Source organism: Leptinotarsa decemlineata, unplaced genomic scaffold (assembly GCF_025532065.1).
Source record: "Leptinotarsa decemlineata unplaced genomic scaffold, Ldec_3_MD MMD2_P_RNA_scaffold_7, whole genome shotgun sequence".
Classification (NCBI taxonomy): Eukaryota; Metazoa; Arthropoda; class Insecta; order Coleoptera; family Chrysomelidae; genus Leptinotarsa; species Leptinotarsa decemlineata.
In genome coordinates this window covers 512,569-540,059 of record NW_027412534.1, presented here as the reverse complement: position 1 = coordinate 540,059, position 27,491 = coordinate 512,569, and the positions used below count along the sequence as shown (strand labels likewise).

Below are 27,491 nucleotides of genomic sequence, written 5' to 3'. Positions count from 1 at the left end.
ACCGAACATGTTTTTTAAAATAAAGGGGATATCTGTCAAAAATAAGCAAAACGTTAACTTTATCCTAGTTGCATAAAATTTGGCATATGGATATAAAATTGCCGTAGACACAACTTTTCCAAGTAAATTTATGTTAAATTCGATCTAGAAAGCAAAAAGAGTTGAATTTGACAAACACTGAACGTCAGTGGGTCGCAGTTGGCCGTATCAATTTAAATTAAATCTAAAACACAAACAAGTGCCGAAGTTAAACTTCAACTTTTCGAAAAAAAAGTTTCCCGTATGGTGCGCACTTCATATATATATATATATATATATATATATATATATATATATATATATATATATATATATATATATATATACCGGGTGTCCCACATTTTATGTGACAGGCAATATCTGGTTTGTTGAAGGAGATACACAAAAATGTTTCATACAAAAGTTTTAGGAGTTCATGAGAGCTATATTTTGATATAATTTTTAAATATACAGGGTGTTTGGTGTAGGTGCTACAGACCAAAATTTAATTTTTTTAAATAGAACGCCCTGTATATCATTACATATTCAGATGCTACGTTGAATTCTGATATCATTTCATGTTTGGTTTTTGAAATTCGGTTACGGCGTTGTTGAGTTATTGCACTTTCCCTTAAATATAAAGTTTCAAAAAAACTTATTTACTCGTACGCGAATCCAGTCTATATCTTTTATTAAATTAAACTAGACTACTACTGAATACAAACCATTATTCTCACCTCTACGATACGATATCGATATCAGTTGAATATAATATTGAAATTCTTGAGAATGTGACTAACTTGATGGTGAATTGCTTTATATTGCACAATTTCATCAAGTAGCTTATGCTTGTTGATGCCATAGTAACAAATGTTGTTGAATTGTATCTACTTGTCAGTTCGATTCAGTGATTCTTTGCAAAACAGTAACTGTGTTCTTTGTGCGAAAACTCCAGTATGCATTTCGCGTTTAGTCCAAGTGATTGCATTGATATGTTATTAATTTTTGGAGAATATGTCAGAAAAACTGCCGTCAAGCACGTCTATTACAAAAAATGTTTTCAAGACAGACCCATTCCGTCACGAATGACTTTTTCGAGAGTTGTAGAAAAATTGCGAACTGGGTCATTTCCTTCTACTGTAAAGCATCGTCATCATACGAGATCTGTTAGAACTGAAGATTTAGAGATCAATGTGTTGGCTTATATTATTATTCATCCACATGTTTCTATCTGTACTCTTGCAGAAGAAGTCGGTGTGAGTAAATCTAATGTACAGAGAATTCTGAAAGAAAATAAATACCACCCATTCAAAATTCAGTTGGTACAAGGTTTGAAACCCACGGACTTTGAACGACGACTTGAATTCATTGCTTGTATTCAGGTAATATTACATGAAAGTCCTAACATATTCAGTCAAATTTTGTGGAGCGATGAATCGCGATTCCACAATAATGGAGTTGTGAATCGACATAACAGTCACTATTGGTCTCAAGAAAATCCCCACTGGGTCCGCGAAAGTAATTTTCAAACTACTTGGGGTATTAATGTATGGTGTGGATTGTTCAATGGCCGCATCATAGGACCTTACTTTTTCAATGAAAATCTCAATGGATTGCGATATTTACATTTTCTAGAAAATGATTTGATCCAGTTGATGGAAGATATTCCCATAGCAGAACGACAAGGAATTTGGTGGCAACAAGATGGTGCTCCTCCTCACAATTCACAGGTTGTTACTGAATATCTGGATAGAACGTACCCAAATAGATGGATTGGTAATAAGGGTCCAATTCGGTGGCCGGCTCGTTCCCCAGATTTATCACCGCTTGATTTTTTCCTATGGGGTTATTTAAAAGATATTGTTTTCACTACTCCCCCTTTGAATGTGGATGATCTGAAAATGAAAATTCGACTAGCGTGCAGTGATATTACGCCTAATATTATAAGAGCGACTTGTACGAGAGAAGTGATTCGACGTTTCGAACCCTGTATAATATCTAATGGGCATCACTTCGAACAATTTTTATGACTTATTTCTAGGTACCTACCATTCTTATGAAATGATTTATCAAGTTATATTATTTACATTGTTATTAATTAAAGATTTGTTTTCGAATACATCTCTTTCAATTTCGCAATTGTTTCATATTCAAAATGATTCCTGACTGAATTCCACAACTCAAAATTGAAACCATTACTTCGAACACCCAAAATTTTGACTAATTTTCATGTGATCTGATGCAGAGAGAATAATTGTATGAGATATTTTAAAAATAATAGTCGTTCTCAAGATCTTACATTTTAAGCAATAACTCAACAACGCCGTAACCGAATTTTAAAAACCAAACACGAAATGATATCAGAATTTAACGTAGCATCTGAATATGTAATAATATACAGGGCGTTCTATTTTAAAAAATGGAATTTTGGTCTGTAGCACCTACACCAAACACCCTGTATATTTAAAAATTATATCAAAATATAGCTCTCATGAACTCCTAAAACTTTTGTACGAAACATTTTTGTGTATCTCCTTCAACAAACCAGATATTGCCTTTCACATAAAATGTGGGACACCCGGTATATATATATATATATATATATATATATATATATATATATATATATATATATATATATATATATGAATAAATGAATAAATAAATATCTTTTTCAGGTTGTGTACAAGATGTTAGAATTGGAAATCAGCAGGCTACTCTGAATAGGCCTACCGTGAAAGAAAATGTTGAAGACGGTTGCTTCTCCTTGAATGAATGTCAAACAGAGTGTCCTGCTTCTTCTCAGTGCATTATCGACTGGGGCCGTTCCCACTGTGAATGTAACGAAGGTTATGTAGGGCCATTATGTGCTCCGGTGTGCCAGGAAAATCCCTGTCAAAATGGTGGTACATGCATCGAAGATCACGGGGAAATGAAAGGATACAGGTGCGACTGCAATTCTACTGTACTCTCGGGTGAGTATTGTGAGAGTAAACAGTCACAGCCTTGTCCTGCCAGCTGGTGGGGATATCCCGTATGCGGGCCTTGCCAGTGCAACACAGAAGCTGGTTACAATCCAGATTGCGACAAGAAAACCGGGAAGTGTCACTGTAGAGAAAACCATTACCAGCCCAAGGAATCTACAGAATGCTTACCCTGCGACTGTTACAACGTCGGGTCCTACAGCACTCAGTGTGATCACGAAAGTGGACAGTGCAAATGCAGAGACGGGGTTATCGGATTGAAGTGCGACTCTTGCCCAAATACCTATGCGGAGATAACTCTCAAGGGTTGTGAAGGTAAATGGTCACTCGAAAGAGGACGCCAGTGGTCAAAAATTGTAATTATTCTTTGTAGTCGTTTACGATGGATGTCCACGATCTGCGTCGAATGATATTTGGTGGCCCAGAACAGTATTTGGATCTAGTGCTATCGAAACTTGTCCTAGAGGATCCCACGGGAAAGCTTCTAGAAGCTGTGACAACGATTTGGGTGGTTGGCAAGAACCGGATATGTTCAACTGCACGTCTGAAAGATTTGTTGAACTTCGAGAACAGGTGAGTTATTACAGAATTTTCTTCAGAACGCAGGAGTTGATTTTTCTTTGATACTAACTTTTTTAAGAACTAAAATTAGTTTTTCAGATACACAGTTTTCATACAGTGCATTTGTTTATTGTCCCTTCCCCTTTATTTTTTGAACGGGTCAACTAAAAAAAATTGAAGTTTGGGTTAATGAAATCAATGCATGAATACTTCATTTTGAAGTGAAATTGACAGATGAAACTTTCAAGATGGCGACTGGGCGCCATCTGATAAAAAAAATTAAATGGAAAGGGGGGTCCTGTGACACATCTTTTTGAAGCTCCTGACAAATGCTTCACAACCCTAGAATTTAATGTCAATATCTTCAACTACTACAAAAGGGCGGAACTTTTAATAATAGCCTGACTACAATGACATTAAACCCAATAATATGAGGTAATAAGTTTAAAACATACTGATACATGATAATAAACGTAAAGGTTTAAGACTACTGATGTTCTGCATCATTCAATCTTTTCCTACAAAATTGTGTTTGTTTTAATATAGTTGTTTAGTTTAGATTTAAATATATAAATACTTTCGCTTTGTTTTATGTCTCTTGGCAGCTTATTAAAATGGTTTAAACATTTATAAACCAATATTTTCATTGAGCTGGTCAATCTGCATCTTGGCAACTGAAAAAGATAACTTTGTCTTGTCTCGTAGTTGTGAGTACTATCACGATAAGTAATGAATTCATCAAAATAAGATGGTAACATATTATTAATAGTCTTAAAATATCATTGCATATCATTGCTGATCTATAGAACCTTTCTTGTATTGATAACCATTTTAATGCGTCGAGCATAAACTTTTTGCTTGTATAATGATTACATTTTAGTATGACTCTGATTCCACGATTTTGTAGTTTTTGTAAAGTCGAAATTTTGTTTCGATCACACCCATATAGTAATGTACTACAATATTCGAAATGAGGCTGAATGATTGTGTTATATATAGTGACCTTGGAAGAAACTGACAAATGATAAGAGATTCGAGTAAAAAAGTAAAGTTTCTTTGATATTTTTTTAGTTATGTATTAGAAGTGTGCATCATAAGATGAACAGTTGTCTTACATGAATCCCAGGTATTTAATTTCGGTTACAAATTATAATTTTTCTTTATTAATTTCAAAATAATAGTAATTTATGTTTATATATTTATATGCTGTGGTCAGAATCATGGCTTTTGTTTTCATTTTTGTCAAAGCTATCTCTAAATCTTTGAGATGTTTTTAACATTGTATCATCAGCAAATAAATTCATAAAGTCACAATTTTGACATAAACTGATGTCATTAATATATATAAGAAATAGTAAAGGCCCAAGACACTTCCTTGAGGTACCCCAAATTTGGCCTCAATAGGAGATGAGTAGTCCTTAAACCATCCTAGCGCTGCTCCTTTAAGACCTATAGCTTCCAATTTTTTTCATTAATATATTACGGTCAATTGTCTCAAAAGCTCTTCTTAAGTCTAAGAATACTGTTACATCATAATCTCCGTTGTCAATAGATTAAGTCCATTTACTAATCGTAAGTTGTAAAGCCGTTTCACAAGAATGATTTTTCCTAAAACTGGACGGAATTATCCTGTTTTATTAGTATTTTTTACTTTGGGAACAGGTACTATTATGCTAGTTTTCAGTTGCTCAGGAAATTGCCCATATTGTAGAGAGATATTTATAAAATGTAACAAAACATGACCAATGACTCCAAACGTAGCTTTAATAAACTTGATATCTAAGATTTCTGTTCCAGATTTATTCTCCAATCTATTAACAATTCCTGTAAGATTTTTCAATTCAAGTTCATTAAAACTTTCGAAACTAGAGACTAGAATATAGAGAATATGAAGTCAATATATTCAGCTGCGACAAAAAGGCGGAACATTTAATAATTTCCTGAAGACAAACACATTGACATGACATGAGGTCAGTTCAGAAGATGCTCGAAGTGGTTGCCTTGAACTTCTTAAACAGTCTATCCGATATTTCACTCCGAACATTTGCGAATACAGTAACGTCAATGTCAACAGGGTCAACAGTAGTTTCCAGCATATTCAAATACAGTCGTATGTGTTTCCCGGAAAACGTGAGGGTTGGTGCAGGAACATTGTGAGGTGAGGTGAGGAACATTGCAGTTTAAAAAAATTGTACATTCATAATAATAATAATCTCTTTATTTACTCAGATTGATTTGTATAACCACAGGAGCAGAAGTAAACTATACGAAATAAATAATGTCACAAAGGTATAAATAAAAAGAATGTGTAAAAAAAATTAAATAAATATATATGTATATATGTACACATCGGAAAAGTCTAGGGATATTTTTATAACATACTAAATATCATAAAAATAAATGCATGAGGTCTTTTAATTTCGATAAAATTGGTACACTCGACCACCCTGTAGATTTCTATGGGTTGAACAAAGCCTGCAAAAACGGTAACTAATCTTTTATCAAGTTTTTTACAAACTGTAGGTTTTCAGCTAAAATGGATAATCTGAAACTGTCGACTTTGTACATTCTATGCAGTTCTTGCTCAGCAATTAAACTGGAAATATTGTGCTTTAACATGGAACGCCATCACTTACCATTGGCTGAGATGAATAGAGCTGTAGGGCTTCTTCAAGGTGGCATGCGACAAAATGATGTAGCTCTTCGTTTGGGGGTCTCCCAAAGTGTTATCAGTCGATTGTGGCGGCGTTTCCGTGAAACTGGCAGTCCAGCCGAACAACATCCAGGGCGAGGACGCGCTACAACTGCAGTTCAAGACCGATTTTTGGTCTTAACCGCAAGAAGACAACCGACAATCACAGCACCTGAGTTGGTTAACGTGTTGCAGCAGACGCACCAGGTAACCATTGGTCGTGATACTGTCAGAAATCGATTGCATGAAGCAGATCTCCACAACAGAAGGCCACTTAGATGTCCACCTTTGTCGAGAGGCAATCGCGGTAGAAGATTAGAATGGTGTCAAGAACATCAAAACTGGGATGCAAATGATTGGGCCACAGTTTTGTTTACAGACGAATCCAGATTTGGATTTCATCCAGATTCTCGTCGAGTAAGACGACCTGGAAATAATGAACGTTTGAGACACGTCCAGAAAGTCCACACATACAGAGGTGGTACAGTAATGCTATGGGGCGGAATCATGATCGGCGGCAGAACCGATCTCGTTTTTCCAAATCGCTCCCTCACAGCTCGACAGTACCTCGACACCATTCTTCTACCTATCGTCCGTCCGTTTGCTGGTGCTGTTGGTGAAAACTTCCACCTAATGCACGATAATGCTCGTCCAAATGTCGCGCGTCTAGTGACTGACTGGCTCACCAACGAAGGAGTTGATGTATTGCCATGTCCAGCACAATCACTGGACCTCAACCCCATCGAGCATGTGTGGGACATGCTTCAACGAAGAATTACTCCGCATATGGGGAACATTCACACAACGTTTCAATTGAGAGAGCTTTTAATCGCTGAATGGGCAAATGTACCTCAACAAGACATTGACAATCTCATTTTGTCGATGCACGATAGATGTAGGGCCGTAATAAACCAGCGTGGAGGCCATACTTTGTACTGATTCCAATTTTTTTTGTATTATGATTTTTTTTCGGGGTGCCAAAAAAGAGCCATATTTTTTTTAGTTTTGCTTATATGCGCACTCAGTATTTTTGACCATTTAATAAATTTTGTTGTAAGTTACATTCGTTTAATAATCACCCGTCAACTTTTTTTTCCCTAAAGCGATCTAAAAAAAATTATTGCCATTTTTTAAAATATCCCTAAACTTTTCCGATGTGTGTATATACATATACATACACACATTTATATATACACACACATATACAACATACACAGATGTATACCACAAATATAATAATAAATAATTGTTTCCTATACACACATAAAGTATTGGATTACAAATAAAAGTCATCAATACTGTAGCAGTTCTTTGACAGAAGAAGTTGCTTCAGTCTTAATTTAAAAATGTGTACATTTTCAGAATTTCTGATATTGTCGGGGAGTTTATTAAAAAGTTTGCAGCCTTGAAACTCAAAACTTCTTTGGAAAAGAGCAGTGCGATGTTGACTAGGTAATAATAAGTGGGCATTCCGAGTAGAGTGATTATGATAGGCTCTGTTAGCAGCCAAAGTGTTTCTATTTCAATAGACATATGTGCAAGCTTCCATTATGAATACTCCTGCTAGCGTTAATATTTTCAAATTCTGAAAAGTTTCTCTACAAGAATCTCTATAGCCCAACTTAGCAATGATCCTAATAGCATACTTTTGTATACAAAACACGAGACACGGTAGAGGATGTGCCCCAGTTAAGGATGCCGTATCTAAGATGCGAATTGAAGTTTGCGTAATAGACAGTTAATAAAATAATTTGACCACAATGGTGGGATAGAAACGTAAGAGAGTAACAGGCTTTTCTAAGTTTATTATATAAGTGGTCAATAAGTGTCCTCAAGTTTGTCATCAAAAACAACAGTTTAAAGCAGTATCAACAAACATATTCGACCCATATTGTTGCCCAGTATTCATCTTGAAATTTAACAAGTTAGTTTTGGCTTCATTAAACATTAAATTGTTTTTCTTTGACCACATAATAACTTTTCTGTAGGTCTCTAGAGCTGTGTTTTTCGCGGAGTCTATATTGTTTTCAATAATTAATATATTAGTATCATCAGCATAACATGTACAGTGAATGGCCGAGTTCTTATTTAGGTACACTGACAAGTCATTGGCAAAAGCTAAATACAAGAAGGGTCCTAGAATGGATCCCTGTGGTACCCCATCCTCAATATTTCTTTCAGTACTTAGACTTTTCCCAACTTTGACTACTTGCCTTCTCTTATATAAGTATGAGTTTAGTAAGGGTAGGGGTATTCCTCTTACACCATATCTTGAGAGTTTGTCGAGTAAAAGATTATGGTTCACACAATCGAAAGCCCGTGGAAAGTCAATAAATAATCCTAAAACACATTTCTTTTTGTCTGGAGCACTTACTATTTGATTTTGAAATTCACACAGTGCCGTATCAGTACTTTTTTTCTTAGTGAAACCATGTTGTGAAGGCGATAACAAGTTATTTGCTATGAAAACAAATATTGTGGCACTAAAACAAATATTGTGGAGATAGCTAGGATGTCTTGCAATGGTTTTCGTCATGATTTCGCAGAATTCAGTTCTTTGATCAGGGTCATCTTCAGTTAATTGGTGTACCATTTTAGTTTTGTATGGATGATACCTATTCCTCTTCAAATGTTTCCACACAGTAGAAGGAGACACCTCACAAACATTTACGACGGAATAAGTAGACTGTTCAGGATTTACTACCATCTCCCCAATTATTTGCACTTGCACTTCCGGAATGGACGGATGACCTGGGTCATCCTTTTCACAACTACCGGTAGTTGTGAATTTGGATACAAGTTCCCTCAAATATTTTTTACAGATATTCGGAAAATGTCACGAGACCACAAGACCCCCCCTTTCCATTTAAATTTTTGCCCCAGATGGCGCCCAGTCGCCATCTTGAAAGTTTCATCTGTCAATTTCACTTCAAAATGAAGTATTCATGTATTAATTTCTTTGTCTCAAATTTCAATTTTTGGACTTGAGCCGTTCAAAAAATAAAAGAGGGGGGGCATTAAAGAAATGCAATGAATTCTGTGATGAGTGCATTTATGTGTAAGTTTAAGTTTTGATTCACTTTTTTTCATGCTCTGTACTTAGTTATGTTACAGTCAGTTCTTGAATGATTGTGTTTTATTTTCTCCCCGCGCTATAAACATTGTATATGTTTCTTAGGAAAATAATTATTACTATTGCGCGTTTTTCAGTTGTCAAATATTGAGAAAGGAGAACTCCAGCTGAATACATTCGTATCTATCAAATTAGCATACGATCTATACAGGGCAACAAATTTGACGAAAGATTTATATGGAGCGGATATCTTGATTTCTTATGAATTGATGAAAGAGCTTCTCAACTATGAATTCAAAGTTAATGGTTTGAATTTGACCCACAGTCAGGATAAGGACTACATAAATAATCTGGTGCATAGTGTAAGTGTTGTCCTATCTGAAACATATGAGAATCATTGGATGAGGATAAAAGAGTTAACAGGAGAAAGTTCGGAACACGTCATTGCGTTGATTGAGAAGTACATCCGTATATTGGCGGTTAGTCAACACGATACTTATACAAGTCCGTTTGAAATTGTAGCTCCAAATATGGGTAAGTTAGATAGATAGATATTTATTTGATCATGTTATGTATAAAATACATTTATGGCAAGTCAGAAAAACAAATAGGTGCAAGGTACAAAGTTTTCTATAAAATAAAATAAACAGTAAAAATTTGTAACAAGTTCGCAGGGTACATTATAACATATTCAAATTAAGTGTGGAGGTTCGGCGAGCATCTTCCTTGCGTCAAAAGTGTGTTGACGCCCATGTTTTAAATATTCTGAAGTGGATAAAACAAAACATATTCATATTTTTAATATTGGCAGGAAGTGCATTATACAATTCAAAATCGTAGGAGTTTTTTTGTGATTGCATCAGCCTGAAATGTTGAGGTCTAATAAAATTGCTGTTACGTGTTTCATGAATGTGTAAACTGCATTGCTTGGGAAACAAGGGGGCCCTTTTGTGAATATATAATAGGCTTGAGTAAACATACAAAGAAGGCACCGACATAATTTCATGAGTGATGAATGATTCACGGCAAGAATCCCTAAAACCGATTCCAGCAAGAATTCTCAGAGCTTTTTTCTGTAATATAAAAATGAATTGGGCATCACTAGAATTCCCCCAAAGTAAAATACCGTAAGAAATGTGAGACTGTATGAGCGAGCAAAATACTATTTTCAACGTAGTGAAATTTGCTATTGGTTTCAGCTGTCTAAGTAAAAATAAGGCACTCGATAGCTTGCTTTTCAAACTTGAAATGTGGCTTGACCAATAATTTTACACACTGGAATTCAGGTAATGGCAGAGCTATAGAAACAATCATGTTTTGTGATTTTTCCTTATTCATCATGAGTTTGTTGACACTGAACCAGTGCTCCGCTTTTTCTTGTATTTCCATATACTCATCAACAAGAGCTGAATAATTCATAGAAGAGTATATCAAGGATGTATGGTCAGCAAATAGTACACAATAGTACACAAATAGTGACATGGCTTCATACAGTGTGACCCATTTTTAATGGAAACACCCCCCTAAAATTTGAAGTTGTAAACCGATTTTAATAAATTTTTTTTATGTCAAGTACTAAAAGGTCTACCTTGGAACAAAATTTGAAATGTTTATTAAAGTTTCAGGGCATACTACGATATTTTTTCTTAGTCGAAAATCGGGATTTTTTATTAGCGATTTTTTTATTGAAAAAATCACTACGCCACTGGGTTCAGAGTGCCTCTAAACAGGTGTGACCAAAATTTCATGAAAAAATATTCATTATTAACAAAGTTATGACAACTCAAAAATTCGAAAACTCACACAGCTAACAGTCACAAAAAACACCCTATAACAACAGATATAGCCATGAGAATATTTTTTTTATGATTTCAACAATAAAGTGCCGCCAGATGAAAAAAAAAACAGCTAGCGTAAATATTTTTAATGAAAATAACGGAATTACATTCAAGTTTTCACGCAAATTAACTAAAACTAAGACGTAATATTTCAATTTAAATCTTAGTTGCCATGGAAATGATATTAAAGTTTGACACTTGTGAAAGATTTAAGTGTACTATTGTCAACAATATTCATCTTACAGTTCTTCGAATTATTTTGTGTCATGGCTGCAAGATTTAGCGTAAGAGAGAAAATTGAAATTGTATGCCTTTCAGGAGATGACGTTAAAAGTGCTAGAGAGGTTTGTAGAGTATTTAATGAGAGACATCCAGATCGTCCTCGTATTAGCTGCGGTACGGTAAATAAAATGAATAAAATATTCAATGAAACTGGTGCAGTATCAAAAATGATGTTGAAAAGTAATCCTGTACAAAGACGAAACAGGAATGACAGGAATGATCAAATCATTTTAGATTATTTCGGAAATAATCCTAATGCCAGTATAAGGAATGCCACTTTAGATTTGAATATTCCACGAGATGTCTCAAGGCCAAGAATATGAAACATTTCAAGCCAAAATTTTTACACACACTTCAAGAAGGCGACGAAGCAAGATGCCTGGAATATTGTTTATGGGCCCAAGCGGAATATTTAAACAATAGAAACTTCCTAAAAAATATTTTATATACCGACGAAGCCACTTTCACTACAAATGGAGTAGTGTCATCACAGAATTGTCGCTATTGGGCAGCGGATAATCCTAACTGGGTAATAAACTGTAAAAGCCAGTATTCCCAAAAAATCAACGTCTGGTGTGGGATATTGAACGAACGAATTATTGGTCCTTTCTTTTTTGAGGAAAACATTAATGCGCAGAGGTTTCTAGAATTTTTAAACACAGAGTTTTGGGATGCTATTCACGAGCTGCCAATCAATGGACGATCAAATTTAATTGTCCAGTTAGATGGGTGTTCAGTTCATTATGCCAGAGCTGTGAGACAATGGCCTAACGAACATTTTCCAAACCGATATATAAGCCGTGGTAGTCCGTTTATAGAGTGGCCACCCAGATCTCCAGACTTCACAGTTTTGGACTTTTTTCTCTGGGGACTTCTCACGCAAAAGGTTTACAAAAAACCGCTCAAGAGATAGAAATGAACTTTCTGCAAGAATACGACAGGTATGTGCAGATATTAGTCCTCAAGAACTAAGGAACGTAATCAGAAACATTCGTAAGCGCTACGACACATGTATCGAAATACGTGGTGGATTAGTAGAGGCTACTAGAATATACGTTAGAATTAATTGTTGCACTGAATCGAAACATTTCAATAATTAGTTATTAGTTACGTTTATTAAAATTTTTTGCTTCATTGTTAGTTGAATTGTGTGAATGTAATTCCGTTATTATCATTAAAAATATTTACGCTATTTGTTTTTTTTTCATCTGGCGGCACTTTATTGTTGAAATCATAAAAAAATGATATATTGTGACTGTTAGCTGTGTGAGTTTTCGAATTTTTGAGTTGTCATAACTTTATTAATAATAAATATTTTTTCATGAAATTTTGGTCACACCTGTTTAGAGGCACTCTGAATCCAATGGCGTAGTGATTTTTTTCAATAAAAAATCGCTAATAAAAAATCCCGATTTTCGACTAAGAAAAAATATCGTAGTATGTCCTGAAACTTTAATAAACAATTCAAATTTTGTCCCAAGGTAGACCTTTTAGTACTTGACATTAAAAAAAATCATTAAAATCGATTTACAACTTCAAATTTTAGGGGGGTGTTTCCATTAAAAATGGGTCAAAATGTATAGTTGTAAAAATCATTGATGTAAATAACGAACAAAAGCGGGCCCAAAACCGATCCCTGCGGTACACCTAGATCAATCGGCCTCAGCTCAGGAAATGTATTGTTATAAAAACTCTCTGGAAACGATTATTCAGGTGAGTTTCAATCAAACCCAAAGGAGTACCTCTTACACCATAATATGACAGTTTTTCGAGTACAATGCTGTGGGAAACACAGTCAAAGGCCTTTGACAGGTCCAATAGTGCGACCCTCACAACCTTCTCGGTCTACAAGTCCCTCAACTATGCCTCTGACAACACTAGTGGAGCTGTTTTCGCGAAAACCAAATTGATAACTGCAAAAAAAATTGTTGATTTCAAAATATTTGGCGAGTCTTTTCTCAATCAATTTTTCAATGATTTTTTGATACTTATAATAGAAATAGGTCTGTGGGGATTTTAATATCGACTACAAAGAGGAATCCACAATCTGTACTCAAAGACTAGAATCCGAGGCAGTTGCAGTTTCACTAAATAGAGTTTCAAGCTTCTCAAGAAAACGTTTTTCATTACCTTTACGTGATCTATAAACTGTTATAATTGTAAGATTGTTTTGAGTTAGACTGATACCACAAAATTCAGAATGTATTTTCTCATTGAACTTTTCAAAGTTTAAAGTTTTTGTTTCATAATTATTTCTAGAAAACATGGCTACTCCACCATGCTCACTATTGAAGCTACGACAATAAAAAGATTCCAGTTTATATCCAAGAATGTTTACTTGTTTTAGTTTCTCTTTGCTTTGCCAATGTTCAGATATGAAAAAGAAATCGGATGCAAAATTATTCAGAAAAAGTTCGATTTGCTCCAGTTTATTTCCAATACTCTGTATATTTACATGGAACATACTCACCGAACTTCCACATTCACAGTCATTTAAAAAAAAATTCGGTAAAGATTTAGTCAAGTAATTTTCGTCATTTTTTACAAGTTCTCCTCCGAGATGTCTCTCTTTAGAAAACAACAACAACAACAACTTTGTTTTGAAGAGATTGTATATTGACCGTTGAAACTGACACTAAATTACCGCGTGGAAAGCTTAAAATAAATGTATTGAATGTTTGCTCTTCTCCAGTTGTAGGTTTGGATGTTGTAACAGCAGAGTCTCTTTTCGGGTTTGAACCTAGCAATGCCCCGCCTCCTATACACTTAACCCCGACGAAGTACACTACAGAAAGTGTAATTCTTCCGGACACGTCTTCATTTCTAGAAGAAAATGTGAATTCTCAACCAGGGCCTATGGTGTCTTTCCCTAAATACAACAACTACCTGCTGGACAAGTCAAAGTTTGACCAGCACACCAGAATACTGATTCCTTTGAAACTCCTTGGAATAAATCCTGTAGAAACTGGAGAAATTATTACTAAACATAGCCTGCCGATAGATGGGGCTGTCGTCAGTTACGCTCAGTATAAAGAGGCAGGAATGCTGCTACCTAAATCTTACGATGATTCAGTTGTTCGTAGATGGGGTATCGATATAACAATCGGTTCTCCACTTATATCTGTTAGCGTTTTGGTACCAGAACGTAACGATGTCAGTCGTTCAAAGTCTGAACACGGTGTCACCTTCAAAGACGAGAGCTTATCTGATACCGAACTAGAGGATCAAGATATTTGGAATAGAAAAAATTACAATGAGCCGAATGTTCAAGAGCATGACGCCCAGTACCAGAGGATTAAAAGGGAGAAGAAATCGAATGGGAATTTGTCGTATAAAAGTTTGTCTGGGGTTCGTTTACCCGTAGCAGTGCGTCTTCAAATTCTGTTGGATTCGAACTACACCGTATTCAATGAACGATCCAATCCTCAGTGTGTTCACTGGTCAACAGTTAGAGGGTAATGTAATCTTTCAAATTCATTAAATTTTTAATGGTTTTTTCAATGAAGTATATTATAATTTTTGTTTGTTCACCAGAAATGCAATACTGTTCTCAACGCGCGTTTCACCAACCAAGTGTGGGTCTTCAGGAGATGAAGAAAACTAAAATCTAACTCTTAACACTCTCAACGTGCATCTAACGGGACAATCTTTCGCTTTCCGATACACATCTATGATTTCGGGTAGAAATTTGCGTAAATTTCGACAGAGTGGAAATTTGCGGGAAATTTAATCGTAAAAGTTCCCCCAAATTTTAACAAATTGATTCATAAAAAGAAATGCGATATAGTCCAGGAATAATAGTCAAATGAGGGAAAGTATCTTGGAATGAGATATAGTCAGCAAAACCTTTATTTTGGCACCCTTAACTTGTCTCGAAACCTACTCATTCTAGGGTGTCTGCAAATACAGATATTCCAAGGTCAAAGGTGAAAAAAATCGATGTTTTACTCATTTATATGGGTTTTATGCTATTTGTATAAATATTGTAGAGGATTAAATTTCCTGCAACTCTTGTTGAAACAATTGGTTGGGTAACGGGATAATTATTTTTCTTAAAATGAATATAGTTTAAAAAACTAAAAACACGCTTTTAAAGAACATCGAACTAAAAAGTTAAAAATATTTTTTTTTAAATAAGCTTAAAACAATAACGAAAAAAGCGTAGGCGCTTTGTGCCATATTTTTTGTATATCAAAAGCCCGTCGTTTTTTTCACAATAATATTAGTATTTTTCGTTCTTTGTTGTTTTAAGCTTATTTTAAAAAAACTATTTTTAACTTTTCAGTTCTATGAAGACTCCAAGTTAGTTGCACTGAAAAGTGCATCCCCCCCTTTTATTCTTTGAACAGGTCTACTCAAAAATGTGAAATTTGGGATAATGAAATTAATGCATGAATACTTTATTTTGAAGTGAAATTGACAGATGAAACTTTCAAGATGGCGACTGGGCGACATCTGGAAAAAATTAAAGGGAAAGGGGGGGTCTTGGTATACATAATTTTGAAGCTCCTGACAAATGCTTTACAACCCTAGAATATAATGTAAATATCTTCAACTACTACAAAATGGTGGAACTTTTAATAATTTAAAAAACCTGTTTTTCCGTTAACCGTTTTAATGTGTGATTCCTAACACGGTTGCAGAATCATCCCAGCTTTAACCAGCTTCATCTGGTCGAGACAGGAATCGAACCGACAGTTTTTTTTTTATTATTATTTTTTTTTATTGGTGCTGTTTAACATAAAGTTTTACACATGTAATAAAATAAACTAAAATTACAATGTATAAAACACACTTATATAATTTACACGTTAAAATTTTTTAGTGTGCGTTTCTAGACTCTGTACATCTCGAAAATTTGATGCATTATTATAGTTATTTCTGAATTTTTGTTGTACATTTCTTTTTTGAAATCTTATCTATACACAGCAACACCTCTGGGCCAGAATGTGTTTGTATAAGCCATTTCTTTTACACTGTAGTCCATACCGATTTTGAAGCACATGTTGAATTTAATTTTTCAATGGGTATCAATCTCTGTAACAGTAACACGATTTTTTTTATTAGTCTTTACATTCAAATATTCCACTATCAAATTTTCTGTAACATGGTCTTTAACCCTGGATACAAACAATCAGATTTTTTTGTCCTGATCTCTTCCTGCAAATCCTTTACTTTCCCCCCTCTTCATTGATTTTTGCCTCTCCGATATAAACTTTATTTTGGTTCTTTTTGTGGCGTTTATAAGTAATATTTTTAAAATTATGGTCTACTTCTGTTTGTGTCTGTGATGATATATTTTGCTGAGGAGAATCATCCTGTAAGTTTATTAGCTGATTCATTACATTTATTTGCTTGTTTTGGATTTCCTCAAAGGTAGTCGTTTGTTTGTTTTTTGTACCTGGGTCGGTTTTTGTTTCATGTAGTTTATCTGCCACTTCAATTGTTTTTGTGGGAATCTTCAATTGTTTACCATTTTTATGCTGAATTCCACGATTTGCATTTTCAAATTTTGTTTCCAGTGCATCTATTTTATCTTTAAGCATTTTAATGACAGTTTCCTTATCATTAATTATTATATTTTTATCAGCGATAATTTGTTTCAGAAGTTCATTTTCCTCTTTCAGAAATTCGTTGGGCTGAATGGGGTCCAGCTCTATTAGATTAATAATTGGCACATCACAGCAAATTTTCACTCTTGCTGCACATCTATTATGATATACAGACTCACATATATGACATTTGAGACCTGTGTTTGTATTTTTTTTACAATAATTGCACGTTTTTCGGGACCGATCTGAACAGTGAGGTAATAAGCTTGAGGTCAGTTCAGAAGATGCTCGAAATGGTTGCCTTGAACGTTTTAACATATGAAAAGCCTATCCAGTATTTTACGCCGTCAATATTTCACAGTAACGTCAATATCTCTACAAATATTTATTATTCTCTGCCGTATATCCAATATTGAAGCAGGTTCAGTTTCGTATACCTTTTGCTTCAAAGAGCCTCATAAAAAAGTCCAAAGGTGTCAAATTTGGCGAGTGGGCTGGCCACTCTGTAGGACCTCTACGGCTCTAGAGGTCCTACAATATGGTTTCCCAATATTCCTGCCCAAACGTTATTTTTTTCTGGATATTGGGTATGCGTTTCCCGGAAAACGTGAGGGTTGGTGCGTCACTTAAACAAATATTGTGGAGATAGGTAGGATGCCTTGCAATGGTTTATGTCATGATTTCGCAGAATTCTATTCTTCGATCAGGGCCATCTTCAGTTAATTGGTGTACCATTTCAATAAATGAATTAAATTCGTAGAATTGAAAATACTTACCATTCCATCGATATATATATATATATATATATATATATATATATATATATATATATATATATAAAATCTAGAAAGGTTAATGCAGTCAAGCTGCTGGAAAATAATTCCATGAAAATCAAAAAATAAATAGATAAGTACTCTTTGATAAGTACAATATGGGAATGATCAAAGAGTACTTATCTATTTATTTTATATATATATATATATATATATATATATATATATATATATATATATATATATATATATATATATATATATATATATATATATATATATATGAATGTATATTATATGTCCAAGACAATCTCAATCGGTATAAATCTGAGAGCAGCATACATAACCATAATACAAAAAAAAAGAAGACATAAGAATAATGAGTCTGAGGCTACAAAAATCTAGAAATGCTACATTATCCTATGCTCCAGAATTTTATAATAAATAACCAGTACATATTGAAAATCTGGAGAGGAATAAACTAAAAATAGTTTTAAAAAATTATTTGACCAGTAAGGCTTTTTATAATTTTGACAAGTATCTCAACAGTAACATCATTATTGATATGGACTGACACTTGTACTTGTATTTTAGATAACAAAAGATTTTAACGTGTAAATTATATAAGTGTGTTTTATACATTAGTCTAGTTCACATATACTTTTTTTTGTAACATTTTTCAGGCCTGTCCATAAATTACGAACAAGGTGTCATTCGATTCGTATTTTTGCCTAGAAAGTTTAAGGGAAGGTCCGAAAACGCGCCGATAAAAATTAAAAAAGTTATAAACAATTAAGTGAAAAAAAAATGGGGCTCTAGTTTTTTCTCAATACCTCGAAAAATTTTCAAAATTTTGGAAATTTGAAAAAAGATTTGAAAAGATCAATGAATTTGCGTAAAAAAAGTCCCGTCTCCCGAAACTGTATCTCGATTATTTATAATTTTTACAGAGCCCTGAAAATGGAGCCAAAAGCGGGTAGTCTGGCTTCCGCGCGCCTTTCGTCACTCTGACATAAAAACAAAAAAAATTATTTAAACATATTAAATGTGAATATTAAGGAATGAAAAAATTCATTTAATGTTGGGATACATCAATAAACAATAATCCGCAGTAAAAAAAAAATTTATCCCAATTTTAAAGTTAATTATAAATTTGTTAATTAATAACTTTTTCTGAATTGAAAGTTAATATAAAAATCCCTATAATTATTAAACTAAAACCCTGGCATTTTTTTCCTTTGGTGAAGTTATCCTTAATAGGCAAAAAATAGATAACCGTTGCCAAAATAAAAAAATTGTTATGTTCTATTTTTTTATTAACAACTGAAAATTATAATTTTATAAAAAATACATTCCATTTTTTTTTTAATTGTTTCAAAGTCTCATGGCTAAAAACTAATTAATAATTTTTTTTTTACTTTTTTACAGCTATTGTTAATAAATTCATTTTAAACAAATACATTGTTTATAAGCAATTCGAAAATTTTTTTTTGCATTATGTTAATTGAAAAAAATCATGATTTTTAGAAAAAAAATGGTTTCTTAAAAAATTTCTTTGTTGCTAAAAAATTCGTTTGTTAATTAACAATCGTTTTTTGCAACTAAATATTAAAATTATGGAACCGTTTTTTTTATCATAAATTCTATTGTTCTTTTTTCAATACTTTGTTCTATAATAACAGTAACTACCTATCTGTTTTTTTTTTTAATATCACAATATTAAAAGTTTTATAAAAAATAGAATAAATGTAAAAAAAAACACATAGTTACTCTTATTATAGAACAAAGTATTGAAAAAAATTTTAAAAAATAATTTGTTTATAACAATTTTTTTTAAATAAACAATTAAAAAAAAAATTAAAAAAAGTTTTTTCAAAACCTTAAAGAACAATAGAATTTATGATTTAAAAAAAATCATGATTATTAGATCATAGTTTTTTGCAACTAAATATTTACACATTCAAATAGATGTGTAACAAGACCCCCCTTTCCATTTAATTTTTTTTCCCAGATGGCGCCCAGTCGCCATCTTGAAAGTTTAATCTGTCAATTTCACTTCAAAATACAGTATTCATGCATTAATTTCATTATCCCAAATTTCAATTTTTTGAGTTGACCTGTTCAAAAAATATAAGGGGGGCATTAAAGAAATGCACTGTATACATGGAAGATGAATAAAGTGGTTTTATGCAATATCGTAGGTTTGGGGAATGGTCCCGTGTTGGATGTAGAACTGAGATGGAAGATGATTGGTATGACGGACATACAGATGGACCAATCCTTGTCAACTGCAGTTGTAATCACTTATCAACTTTCGCGGTTTTGGTGGATATTGTGGATCTTGAGGTGATTTAATTTAAACCGATTAAATATTCAATGTTTTCCATGCATTTTTTTTTCAGTATATACCTGAACCTTCTCTACTGGAAGATGTATCGAGCTATAGTTGCTTCTCCATATCTTTACCACTTCTGTTGGGGACTTATCTGATACTAGCTCTCATCAGAGGACTACAAACAAACTCCAACACAATCAGAAAGAACTTGGTTCTGTGTGTATTTCTGGCAGAGCTTTTATATTTCGTGGCACTGAAAGCTCGAAAACCTATGGTTGGAAACGAGGTATGTTTTGAGAAGTCACTTCAATAACCGTCAACTGGAACTTATTTGAAAACCAGAATTTTCAGAATTCTTTAATAATGTTTCTATTATCCTGTGTTTTTGAATATTGAACAAAAGTATTTTTTTGTGGTGGAAACCAGAGTGTTTTCATCAACTTATTTTTATTTTATTTTTTTTTTAGTATGTGGAAGTTGAAAACACGAGGTCCGGCTATTAAATAACAAGACTGATTACGAAAAAGGGCTTTATTATATAAATTATTCTACATTCGAATGCTCCCCTTCAATATACTCCCCTCCTCTCGCCATACACCTTTCCATACGTTTTTTCCATTGATCAAATCAGTGCTGGAAGTCTTCTTTGGTGAGGGCATTTAGGAGCTCTGCCTTTTTTTGCTTTACCGCTTCCATCGATTCAAATCGGGTCTCTTTCAAATTAGATTTTATCTTCGGAAACAAAAAAAAGTCGCACGGTGCCAAATCTGGCGAGTACGGCGCGTGTTCGAGCACTGCAGTACGTTTATCGGCCAAATACCGCTTCACAGATGGCGCATTATGGGCAGTGTCGTTGTCCTGGTGCAAAATCCACAACTCATGCCGTTTCTTACGAACTCGTTCTCGCGGTGTTGCCAAAACTAACAAATAGTAATTCTGGTTGACAGTCTGAGCTTCTGGAACCATTTCAGTCATCACGATACCGTTAATGTCGAAAAAATTAACAACATTGCCTTGAATTTTGATTTGGACATTTTTGTTTTTTTTTATTCTGGGCGATTCAGGCGTCTTCCAATTATATGCCATATTATGAAATACACATAAACCAAATTGAAGCTGTACAACACACTTTCCTGAGGATCTGTGCATACAAGTTAGGTCTAAGAAGCGGAGAATATGCATACAACAACATTAGAGATCAGAAGAATCTATTATCTTTAACGAATAGAATAATTATTTTAGATGTATGTTTTTTAAGCAAAATTTTAACTGGCAACATCAACTGTGAGGAGATTTTATCTTTAATTAATTTGAATGTCAACAGACAGACCAGAGCCAGTACCGAAACATTTAAAATACCGTTCCACTCCACAAATAATGGTTTTTTTCTCTCCTGTCACTCGAATGCTCAGAAATGGAAATATGTATCAACAGGTTGATATCTTACGCAGCTCCACAAATACCATCAAAATTGAATTGAGTCGCATTATTTCCTGAAAGATTTCCTTTGAATATTCTATACTATTTCATCATTATATTGCTTTCTTTTTATACTATACAGCGTGACTCACGGTTGATGGTAGGTTAGACGTTTCTGGAAAACGCAAAGCATGATTTTTCTGAAAATTTCACCTCTCACATTTCCTTGTCTGTTCTATGGATCTAAAATACCTAAATCGTCAAGTTTTCTTAATAAAGCCGTTTTAGTGGAAAAATAGTTATTCACGTTTTACCTACAAGTGTTGAAAGTGGCATTTTATTTTGTATGTGGGGATTATTGCAAAACGAGCGTTAGCAAGTGGAGCAAACTCACGAGCAAAATAAAATCACTTTTAACAAATGTATTATACAATTTTTTTTGTATAACGTTAGTGTTGATAATAAAAAAAATTATAGGGTCCATGGGATTTGAACACACAATCTTTGGATTACAAGGCATATGTTACAAGTACATACGCCAACTCACGTTATTTTAAGGAGGACTATTGGTTAGTCATGAAGGACTTTCTACAGTTCGACTGAATACTACTTCGTCATCGTCAGTAACTTCACAGGGATTTAATATTACCGATAGCATGAACTGCATGTGTGAACTTTTCTAAATAATTTTTTGGTAGGTGTTCTGATTGAAGTGTTTCTATCAAAGAGATTTTCACACAAAAAATACAAAGTACAAAAAATAATTTTTAAAGAATTTGATTTTTAAGTAGACATGGAAATATTAAGCTTATGACAGTTTGGTGACTTTTATACGTAATTTGATAAATGGTTATTGACGGTGTTTCAAAAAATCGCCAAAAATTAATGCAAATATTGATTATTCAAACGAAGTTCCTATGAAATTATTTATTATACACGGACAGTGTGATCAAATAATTGCCAGAACTTGTAGAAAATTCTACCAAATGTATGCTGAATTAACACCAATGAACGAGAGGAAGTTTGTAAGATTACAAAATAATTTCTTTAACTATGGCTCCATGTTAAAAGCGCCTTCAACATTACCAAAACCTGTTACTTCAAATGAGGACAATACTGTTAACGTTTTGGCATATTTTTATGCATATCCAGCATTTCAAGCTTCCATTCGCAGTGCATAAAAAGATTTAGGTGTATCACATGCTTCAGTACAACGAATTTTGAAAAATCACGGCATGCATCCGTATAAATTTACCAAAGTTCAAGCTCTAAAAGCAGAAGACTTCGAACATGGAATGCATTTTTGTGAATCCCTTTTGATTCATACACAGAAAGATCGGGAATTTTTGTCAAAAATAATTTGGAGCGACGAATCAAGATTTACGAGGGATGGTATTTTCAATAGAAGGAATAAACATTTTTGGGCTGATCATAATCCTCGTGTTACAAAAAAAATGGGTTTTCAAGAAAAATTTGACCTGAATGTTTTCTGTATTCTGAAGAACAATAAAATTAGCTTTTTTATTTATGAAGACGCACTGAATGCAGAGAGATATCTCCAAATATTAAGGACGACTGTAACCGATTTTCTTGAAAATTTGCCTTTAGAGGAATATAGGAATTCGTGGTTTCAACTGGACGGAGCGCCAGCTCATTCCACCCAGGAAGTTTCCAGGAAACTTGACGATCGTTGGTTTAGGCGTTTAGGGCTGTGGGGTTGGCCACCGAGATCACCCAATCTCACGCCACTTGACTTTTTTTATGGGGTGTTTCAAAAGAAAGGGTATACAGTACTCCAGTGCCTACCAAAGAAGAATTGCGATGGCGAATAGTGCGGAGTATTAAAGATCTGGATCCCCAGGAAATTGAAAAAGCAGCCACAAGTCGCGTACAAAAAAACATTTTAAAGTATTTAGAATGTAATGGACAACATTTTCAGCATTTATTGTGAAAATGTGATATTTTGTTTACAATTTTGTTATTTTGAATCATCCTATTCTGTTATTGTCTGTACTTTCATATGTTTTAGCCCACAAAATCTTACTTTTTACCTAGAAATGACTGATTTTTGGTACAGTTGTTTCCTGGAAACTTTGAGCCATAGTTAAGGAAATTATTTTATAACCTTACAAACTTCCTCTCATTCATTGGTGTTAATTCAGGATACATTTGGTTGAATTTTTTACACGTTCTGACAATGATTTGATCACTTTGTTCATATGTATAATGAATAATTTCATAAGAACTTCGTTTGAATAATCGATATTTGCATTCATTTTGGAAGATGATTCGAAACACCGTCGATAACTCTTCGTAAATTACTTATAAAAGTAACCAAACTGCTATACGCTTGATAATTCTACTGCTACACGCTTGATAATTCTACTGCTACCTAAATCCAAATTCTAAAAAAAAAATAATGTTTCTAGAAGAAGCGACTTTATTGAGAAAACTTGACGATTTAGGTATAGGGACATGATATATCATCTTGAAGCATTTTTCACCATCTTTCAATTTACCGAGTAATATACAGGGGGTTTCATTTGAAAAAATAAACTTTCGACTACTTTTATGCACAATGGAAATAATAGTAATTTAAGCACGGCCTGTATGATATGGAGTCGATTTCTTTGTGTTATTTGAATATTTCGAGTTTTTCCAAACTATCATCAAAATATCAACTTTTCATGAATTGAGAGTACTGATGTACTTAATTTCAATTAAGGCTATGTTTTGGACCATATTTAGCACAATTTATTTTTTATCTCGAAAACAGATAGAGATAGGTATAGGACATTATTAACAAAAAAGTATTAAAATACCAGAGCGATTCCAAAAATATATTAATATACGGGGTGTTCCATTAAAAAAGGAAAGTTGCTAGGACTTTTTGATAGAAGTGGCAACGCCGCAATGCTGAAAATATTTTAGATCGATAGAACAGGTAAGGAAATGTGAGAGGTGAAATTTTCAGAAAAATCATGCTTTGCGTTTTCCACAAACGTCTAACCTACCATCGACCGTGAGTCACGCTGTATATCATATTATTATTATAGTGCTACATATTTATTATCTTTAGTTCAGTTTAAGATTTTACAAACTTGTTTTTTCTTTTTCTCCATGACAAAATTGTACTGTGATTTTTATCACTATAATATTGTATTGCGTTTATATTGTACTAGTACTATGTTGCTGTTGTTGATAACGTAAAAACCTTCTCTATGGAAAATTACTTATATATGTCAAGTTTCATCACGATCGGTTGAGCGATATAGAAGTATATCACTTACCAAGCAACCAACCAACCAACAATCATCCATTTTTATATAGTAGATTATGTATTTATTGAATTTATTATCTTTAGTTTAGTTAAGATTTTATAAATTATTTTTTTATAACAAGTTGTGACTACCCGTTGAATAAATAAATAAATTTCAACATCGTATTGAAAAATCCACGTTTCGTCATAAGTAATAATGTTTTTCATCAGTCCGGGATCTTCTAACCTTTCAAGGAAATCTGAGCAGAGCTTTTGGCGCAAGAGCTTTTGGTCAGGAGTTAGGTTTTTTTGCACAGACTTTTGTCATGTGTAATTCCTCTTGTAAAATTTTTCTTACAGTTTCTTTATCGGCGTTTATAGTCTCGGAAATCATCCGGATGCTCATTCGACGATCTGAACGCACAATTTGTTTGATTTTGGTAACTGTTTCCGGAGTTGAAACAGTGACAGGGCGACCTGGGCGCTGGTCATTTTCAGTGCTCTCTCGGTCCTCACTGAAGCCCTTGCACCACTCAAAAACACGCGCACGAGATAGAGAATTGTCCCCATAGGCCTCTCGCAACAATTTAGAGCACTCAGTGGGAGTTTTTTACAATTTGACGAGAAATTTGGGATTGATACGTTACTCCTGATTTTTGTAACACATGGTTTTTGGCACGAGAAAAGAAACACGTTCGTTTCAAACCGCTACTGCACAAATACTGTAGTAGTGACGAAAACGTGTTTTGGTACGTGAATAGAGGAGATTTCCAGATACCCAACGCACACCGTTTTTTCCCCGCCCCTCTAGGGCGCCCTCTAGGCGCGCAGTCTCGTTCTTTAATGGCCGGACCTCGTACTCAAAAAAGTCGATAAAGAACCCCATGATTTTGTTTTAGAATGACATGAAAAATGCTGTAACTACTTCGAATGAGTATAGATATTTCAATTTTTTTTAGTTCTCTTGTAAATTGGTTGCAATCAGCTTACATTATCTATGGTTAGCATCGTTTTCTTGGATGCTGGTGGACGCAGTTCATCTCTATAGAATGTTGACTGAGATGAGAGATATAAATCATGGCCCGATGAGATTTTATTACAGTATGGGATATGTAGCGCCAGCAGTTGTCGTCAGTCTATCTGTTGGAGTACGAGCACATCAATATGGCAACTACTATTTGTAAGTAAACTATTTTTTATCCCTCAACAATAGCAGAAATATATGAGATTCTTTTTGTGGGGTTGCAGTCGATTCAATGTTGCAGCAAAAATAACTTGATATTTGTTAAATTTTCGAGAGTGACAGGACAAACGTAATATATGAGATACAATATAAATATGAAACTAATAAAGAGGAGTAAGTTGGAATGGAAAGTTCGTAAGCTAACATAGAAAAAAAATGTTTTGATTAAATTTGATTTTATCATTCAATATAGTTGCCTTCGAGTGCGACACAACGTTATAGCGATCGTACAATCTTTTGATACCATTCTCATAGTTCGATTTGTCTTTAGCCTCAAAATAGGCCTCAGCTTCGGCGATTATCCCCGCATCGGCGCTGAATTTCTTCCCAGCGAGCATTCTCTTGAGGTCTGAGAATAGGAAAAAGTCTCTGGGACCCAGATCTGGAGAATACGGTGCATGCGGTAGCAAATTGATGCCCAATTCATGTTATTTTGCCATCGTTTTCATTTATTTGTAACAAGGTGCATTGTCTTGATGGAACATCACTTTCCTTTTCTTCAAATGGGACCGTTTTCCACGATTTCGTCCTTCAAATGCTCCAATAATGTTATGTAATTGTCGCTGTTGATGGTTTTATCCTTTTAATATTGTTCTGTCCAAATTCGCTGCTCTTGTCTCTGAGCATTATTTTATAGCTTATATTTGTTAATTTGATTTCTCATATATACGTTTTACTTTACTAGACTTTGCCAATAAGATGTTCAGATCTTGGGTAATGAAGCATATTTTGATTTGATTAGTCTATCCTGATTCCTGATCCTACTTGATCTGTAGGCGTATTAAGTCTGGTTGCAGTGGTCTGGTAGCCAGTGCTATTTCCCGAATTAGCCTGTCAAGTAGTTTCTCTAATGTCTTTAATGCGCGAAAGACTTGAGGCTTATTGGTCTCGAGGCCTTCGAGTCCTATCCGATTTTTCCGGGATTTGAATTGAAGGTGGTCCTAATCAGTCTCCATGTTTTTGGATTATATCCCAGCGCTAAACTCGCTCTGAGTATTACACACAATTTTTTGAGTAAAATTTTCAGTTTTTTTGCAGCAATGTGGGATAAATGCAATCTGAGTTTATGGCCAATTTACTTTTCTCCAAATATACCACTTTTTTCGCCACTACCTAATCCTTCCTGGACACTCATTTAGGAGCTTCCAGTTCTGAATTTATCCAAGACTCCGGTGTTGGATTTGTTATTTTTGACCCGGGGAACTGCACTTGGGAAAGCTCTTTTGTAATCTTCTGTTTTTATGTACTCTCTGGCATTTGTTTAAATATTGTTCATCCTTGGATTTCATCAGAACTTTGTTGTAGTTAGTTAGGTACCTTTTGTATTGATACCACATACCTGATTTCCTTACCATTTCACAGGTTTTTCTGGTTTGTTGTCTCATCCGTTCCAGTTCTTCATTCCACCAGGAAATATTCCTGTTAGATCTCTGGTTGTCGGTGGGACGATGTTCATTGTCCA

At 34.1% G+C, this 27,491-nt stretch overlaps 1 protein-coding gene across 2 annotated transcripts in view; it reads left to right on the top strand.

The window, feature by feature from the left end:
• The window catches only part of stan (Protocadherin-like wing polarity protein stan), a 139,521-nt gene that overhangs the window by 44,013 nt on the left and 68,017 nt on the right, over positions 1–27,491 (top strand). For both annotated transcript variants that reach the window (XM_074170156.1, XM_074170155.1), the window contains exons 6-12: positions 2,697–3,317; positions 3,376–3,575; positions 9,466–9,862; positions 14,141–14,903; positions 19,975–20,119; positions 20,176–20,394; positions 25,746–25,966. In XM_074170156.1, the coding sequence (XP_074026257.1) occupies positions 2,697–3,317; positions 3,376–3,575; positions 9,466–9,862; positions 14,141–14,903; positions 19,975–20,119; positions 20,176–20,394; positions 25,746–25,966 (2,566 nt within the window). The remainder of the gene's footprint in view (positions 1–2,696; positions 3,318–3,375; positions 3,576–9,465; positions 9,863–14,140; positions 14,904–19,974; positions 20,120–20,175; positions 20,395–25,745; positions 25,967–27,491) is intronic.